This window comes from Aythya ferina (genome assembly GCF_964211825.1).
Source record: "Aythya ferina genome assembly, chromosome: 3".
NCBI lineage: Eukaryota > Metazoa > Chordata > Aves > Anseriformes > Anatidae > Aythya > Aythya ferina.
This window is the reverse complement of record NC_140298.1, coordinates 38,359,382-38,365,394: the sequence shown is the minus strand read 5'-3', so window position 1 is coordinate 38,365,394 and position 6,013 is coordinate 38,359,382. Positions and strand designations below refer to the sequence as shown.

Genomic DNA, 6,013 nt, shown 5'->3' with positions numbered 1-6,013 from the left:
GCTTTAACGAGGCTCGTTAAGATCACAATAATATTCCACCCTCTAATTGCTCATCCCATTCAACAAATATGTGCACACTGCTTTTCGCATTATTTGATCCCTTATTTAGGAGGGGTGTGGAGAGGGAGGGGGGAGAGCCAGGGAGAAGGGGAAGTGCCGAGATTAGGAGTTGCAAAGATTAAAAAAAAAAAAAAAAAACACCACGCTTTTCCACCAACCACCCTGCTTCCCTCCCCCCCCGTGCATTTGGGCGAAGTGGTAAAAACCTTTCTTACGTACTCAGTAATGATTGGCAGGGCTGACAGTGATTGGCAGGGACTGCCATGGCAACGCCACAACGACACTCAGAAGACCAATAGAAAAGCGAAACAAAATGTTTCAGTGCTGCACTCACTGTGGATTTAGGGGAGATATTATGAGGCTGTTGTCATTAGGGCGATTGCTGTTGAATCACTGAATCCTGACTCGGCGGCGGCGCGGGGCCGGGTGTGTGTGAGTGCGTGTGTGTGTGTGCGTGCGTGTGTGTGTGCGTGTGCGTGTGTGTGCCCCTGCGTGTGCGTGTGCCCCCGTGCCTCTATGTGGCTGTGTGTGCGTGTGCGGGTGTGGATGCGTGCGCGGTGCGTGTGCCCTTTCCTCCCTTCTTCCTCCCTTTCTTTCTTTTCTCCTTGATTTATCTCCCCCTCTCCCCGGTCATCCCATGGTGTTCAGGTCCCCGCTAGAGCTTTATCCCACCCATTTCTTCTTGCCAAACTTCGCCGCCGACCCGCACCACCGCTCCCTCCTTCTCGCCAGCGGCGGCGGCGGCGGCAGCGGCAGCGGCTCGGGCTGCAGCCCCGGGGCCGGCGGCGGCGGCGGCGGCAGCTCCCGGGCACCCCACGAAGAGTTGTCAATGTTTCAGCTGCCCACCCTCAACTTCTCCCCGGAGCAAGTGGCCAGCGTCTGCGAGACGCTGGAGGAGACCGGAGACATAGAGAGGCTGGGGAGGTTCCTCTGGTCGCTGCCGGTGGCGCCGGGGGCATGCGAGGCCATCAACAAGCACGAGTCCATCCTCCGCGCCCGGGCGGTGGTGGCCTTCCACACGGGCAACTTCCGCGACCTCTACCACATCCTGGAGAACCACAAATTCACCAAGGAGTCCCACGGCAAGTTGCAGGCCATGTGGCTCGAAGCTCACTACCAGGAGGCCGAGAAGCTAAGGGGTCGCCCGCTGGGTCCGGTTGATAAATACAGGGTGAGGAAGAAGTTTCCGCTGCCCAGGACCATTTGGGATGGCGAGCAGAAGACGCACTGCTTCAAGGAGAGGACTCGCAGCCTCCTGAGGGAGTGGTACCTGCAGGACCCTTACCCCAACCCCAGCAAGAAAAGGGAACTGGCTCAGGCCACGGGGCTCACCCCCACGCAAGTAGGCAACTGGTTCAAAAACCGAAGGCAAAGAGACAGAGCGGCGGCGGCTAAAAACAGGTCAGTGGGGCCGCGGGCCCGGCGCCGGGCCGGGGGCCGGGCGGGGGGCCGCGGGCAGCGCGCCTTCGCCTCCCCTTCCCTGCCCTCCTCTTCCTCACTGCCGCCGGTAGAATCTGGCCCCCGCGCCCGGCCGGCCCGGGCTGCCCCGGCCGCCGCAGGGATGCGCGGCTCCAAAGTTGCCGCCGCGCCCCGCTCCCTGCTCGGGCTCCTCACGGGCTCCCGGGGCGCAGGCAGGGCCGCCTCCCCCCCCCGGGCGTGGGCAGGTCCCCCCGGGCGTGAGCAGGTCCCCCCGGGCGCGGGCGAAGCGGCAGGAGCGGCTCCGGCGGGGGCAGCGCCCGGCCCTGGCTACCTCCGTGCGCGCAGCCGGAGCCGCCGCGGCTTTGCTCGAGTTTTCGGCTTCTCGGCCGCCGGCACGGATCTGGCGAGGCCCCCCCACCCGCTGCAGGGCCGAGCCGAGCCGTGCGATAGCGAGCGGGCTGCCGCAGAGCGGGCGGCTCCTCTCCAATTGTTCCTATTCCTCTGCGCGCTCCGCGGGACCTGCGCGCACACGCGCGCCCCACACCAGCTCGTCGCAGGGAGGAAAAGGGAGAAAAACCCTTCGGAGATCGGGAAGCCTCTCTTTTCCCATCCCCGTCCCCCAGCTGGCTCCCCTTGGCGACCTAGCTCTCTGGCCGTGTGTTTCCCGTGCGGTTACACTGGCATTTGTTTGCGCGTCCCTCGGTGTCTTTATTATTATTATCACCATTGCTGCTTTGCCGTGGTAAAAGCCAGGCTCCCTGCTTTTCATTTCTTGTCTTCCCCTGTAAAAGTTGTTTTGCAAATGGAACTGGACCCTTAATCCGGCTTGCTACGCTGTTTTTATTTTAATTTAAGTTTGCTTACCACTGGAAGTGTGTAAACAAAACTTCTTGTTCTTTTAAATGCTGTCTCTTAAATTCCTCCTAATTATAGCGCTGGTGCTATTGATTCAAGATTCTGTAGGAGAAATGCAACCTAAAAGTGCTTGGCCATTTAATTTCCATTAAATGGAAAACAGATCAGCTTAGGACTGTAAATAAACAGAAGTTGCCTACGGATGCTTTTGTTGACTCAACGCTGTTGACAGCAGATGAATGCACCAGGAATTGTAAATGGGAGAAAAATCAAAGACGCTGAAATTAGACAACTTAAGATAATGAGAAATGTAGAATAAACAGGCTATGCGTTTCTGTGCTTTGCAGACAGTTAAATAGAAAATGCCCTGGCGAGAATCAGTGGAGTGAAGAGTGTATTTTGATTCACACTGGCAGTGCTAGGCGTTATAGGTTGTGGCCGGCTGCTCAGTCCAGGACTTTTAGCGTCTTCCCCTTATCCCCGAATCCGGCTTTCTTTGGGCTTCGAGCAGAATTAACAGGCACAAAGCAGTGTTCACAGCACGATAACGAACCTGGAAATTATTTATCGCCTCTTAAAAAATACATAAACCTTCAACAGCGGTGCCCCTGAAGTGGCTGAGAGGCTGAAAGGACCAGCGCTTTAAGGCTCCTTTCGGCTTTCAAATGGCAAAGGGACTTAAATTTCGAGCGGAGACAAGCGCTGCGCTCCACAATCGCCCCTTTTCATTGCAGTCGTGGCGTCGCCTCTCCGGGACGGGACCTTCCCGAGGCCCCCCCTGCCTGCAGGGAACCGCTGGCCCGGCCCGATGGTCGCCGAGCACCCAGAGCTGGGCCCGGGGAGGCCCCCCCAGCCCTTTGCACCTTTGGGGGCAGCGGCTCCCGCTCTCAGCCCCTGTCCCTGCCAGGCCTCCGGGGCTCGGGGCCGGCGGCGGGAGCCGGGTTGATGCCCCGGGGGCAGCGGCTCGACTTCTGCGGACCGCGGGGCGGTGAAATCGCCTCTCTCTGCCCCACGCCGGCCCCTTGAAACCCCCAGCCTCGCTGATCGCACGGAGCTGGGCGCCAGCGCATCTCTCACACGCGGACCGGGGATAAGGGGCCGGGGACCAGAGACCGTGGACCGGGGGCTGGGGACCGGTGCTTGGCTCCCACCCGGGTTCCGTGGCCGCCGAGGGCTCCGCGGGCGAGGCAGCATGAGGCAGCAGCGAGGCAGGCCGTGCCGAGCCGTGCCGAGCCGTGCCGTGCCTGGCCGAGCCGTGCCGTGCCGAGCCGTGCCACGGCTGTCCCGGCGGGTCGGGATCGCGGCGGGTCGGGTGCCGTCCCCTCGGCGCGGCCGGCGTCTGAGAGGGGCTGTGCTGTTGTTTTGTCTCCCGGCGCGATGCAGGCTCCAGCACCAGGCGATAGGACAGAGCGGCATGCGGTCGCTGGCAGAGCCCGGCTGCCCGACACACAGCTCGGCCGAGTCTCCGTCCACGGCGGCCAGCCCGACCACCAGCGTCTCCAGTTTGACAGAAAGAGCCGAGACGGGCACCTCCATCCTCTCGGTAACCTCCAGCGACTCGGAATGTGATGTATGATATCGGAAAACAAACAAACACATCAGAAAAAAAAAAAAAAAAAAAAAAAAAACCACAACAACCAACAAAAAAAAATCCAAATCCAAACAACCAAGCACCCTCTCCCCGACCCGAGCAGAACAAAACGAGGCAACCTAGAATCAGGACACACACACGCATGCACGCACACACACAGCGAGGAGGGAAGAAAAGGCCAAACCCGACCCAAACATAATAGCAAACAAACAGACAGGGATCAGAGAATCCACCACCACCACCGTCAGCCAACACCACCACCAAGAGATGGAGCTAAAACTTCAACAGTCACAAACGCTGGTGCTGCAGCAGGGGGGTGGGGGGGCGGCGGGAAATAATAATTATTATATATATAAAAAGAAAAAAAAAAAAAAAGAAAAGGAAAAAAAAAAAAAAAAACAAAGCAAAAGTGACAATTGTATTCTTTTTAGGACAAGCACGATTTCTCCTTTGCGCTTTTCCATGGACGCATTTCACCCACTTGCATGATGATGATGATTAAATTTGTATCTGGGAAAAAATATTCTCTATAGTAAAGGAAAACAAACAGAAAACAGACAAACAAATGCAAACTCCGATCGAATTTGTACAAAAAGCAAAAATAAAAAAAAATTTAAAAGGAACTCCTTGAAGAGGGAAATATCAAATGTTTATCGCCTTTTTGTTGGTCCTCTTTCTCTTTCTCTCTCCCTCTCCCTTTCTCTCTGTTTGTTTGTTTTTTTTTTTTTTTTTTTTTTTTTTAAGTCCAACTGATGGTCCAGCCAAGATGCGATTTTCTGTTTTTTTGTTCAGCAGACAATCATTTTATTCGTAAGCACCTTTTTTTCTACACTTCTGTCACTGCCTGTGTGGGTACTGGTTATAAATGTGGAAAAAGAATAGTTATGACTGTAACAGATTTTTATTTTTATTTCAAAATTTTATATGAATTATGTATATCTTAATGATGCGGTCATTTTCCCAGTTTGTAATATACGTGTAGAAATGCTTGTATATGATATTTGCTCTACACTTTCTTTCTCCCCCCCTCTCTCTGTCTATCTCCCTCCCACCCTTTCTCTCTCTCTCCTTTTTATTTTCCTTGACTCGGTGTTCCTTGCACAAACTTAGCTGTCAAGATCTGACGTGCTAGGTTTTCAAAAGGGACCTCAGCGATAGAAAAAAAAAAGAAAAAAAAAAAGAAAAAAAAAAAAGCTTAGGGTGCAACTGTAGTTATCTTATGCAAAAGCTATTTTGAGTATTTCATAGCAGCTTTGGGGGGTCTCTTCTTAAACTCCACGTAGGACGCTTAAACTATTGTTTCCTTAACTGCGTGTTTATCTATATGTACAAACTTTCTAAATCAAATACAGTATTCCATTTTCTTATCTACCCAGCGCTGTTGGTGTTTCTGTCCGCCACGGAAAAGCCCGCCCTGCCCGGCTCGCCGGGACCCCCGAGCGGATTTTGGGGGGACGCAGGGGCTGGAATTGCGCCGTGTCCCTCGGGTCCCCTCCGCCACCGCGGGCTCCGGCGTTTTTCCCCGCGGGACTTTTTCATTTTTCTTTTGCTGTGGACTCCCAGCTTGAAAGGATTCCTCCGGCTCGCCCGGCTGCGGGACCGGGTGTCTCCAGAGAGCGGTTAAGACATTTCGGGATTTGTTTTGTAGCTTTAAATGAAAACAAAAACATAAACTCCTCGCCCTAAGCGGGCTGCAGCTCCTCCCCTCGAACCCGGAGTATATTGTAATGTGCTGAAAGAAGCCTTTATTTGCATGACTAACAGTATTTCAGCATCTTTTTCTCTTTTTTCCTTCTTTTTTCCTTTTTTTTTTTTTTTTTTTTTTTTCATTAAAGTTTTACTTTGCCCTGGGCAGATTATTCAGCCATGAATTAAGGAGAGGTAAATTCTAAACTTGTTTTTACTTGAAAATACAATTTTGAAACTTACCAGGGATTTAGGGAGGAACGTGCCTGGAATTTCTTGACCATTTCCAAACTAATTCGGACTTCCGATCTACCTTTGTGTTGCCTGAGTCCTCTCCCCCTCTCCCCTCCTCCCTTTTTTTGGGAAGTCCAAGCGAGGTTTATGGAAAGCCTTAGGAAGCGC

At 53.8% G+C, this 6,013-nt stretch overlaps 1 protein-coding gene across 2 annotated transcripts; it reads left to right on the top strand.

Annotated features, from left to right (window-relative positions):
* The first annotated feature begins 402 nt into the window (after positions 1 to 402).
* On the top strand, positions 403 to 5,271 carry SIX3 (SIX homeobox 3). 2 transcript variants are annotated; one of them, XM_084516110.1, is made up of 3 exons: positions 403 to 1,461; positions 3,718 to 3,877; positions 4,357 to 5,271. In XM_084516110.1, exons 1-3 carry the CDS (start codon positions 698 to 700, stop codon positions 4,456 to 4,458), a joined length of 1,026 nt encoding a protein of 341 aa, XP_084372236.1. In that variant the 5' UTR covers positions 403 to 697; the 3' UTR covers positions 4,459 to 5,271. The 2 variants fall into 2 exon arrangements, with proteins under 2 accessions (XP_084372236.1, XP_084372235.1); XM_084516109.1 differs by lacking the exon at positions 4,357 to 5,271 and having other exon boundaries at positions 3,718 to 4,241.
* The last annotated feature ends 742 nt before the right edge of the window (positions 5,272 to 6,013 follow it).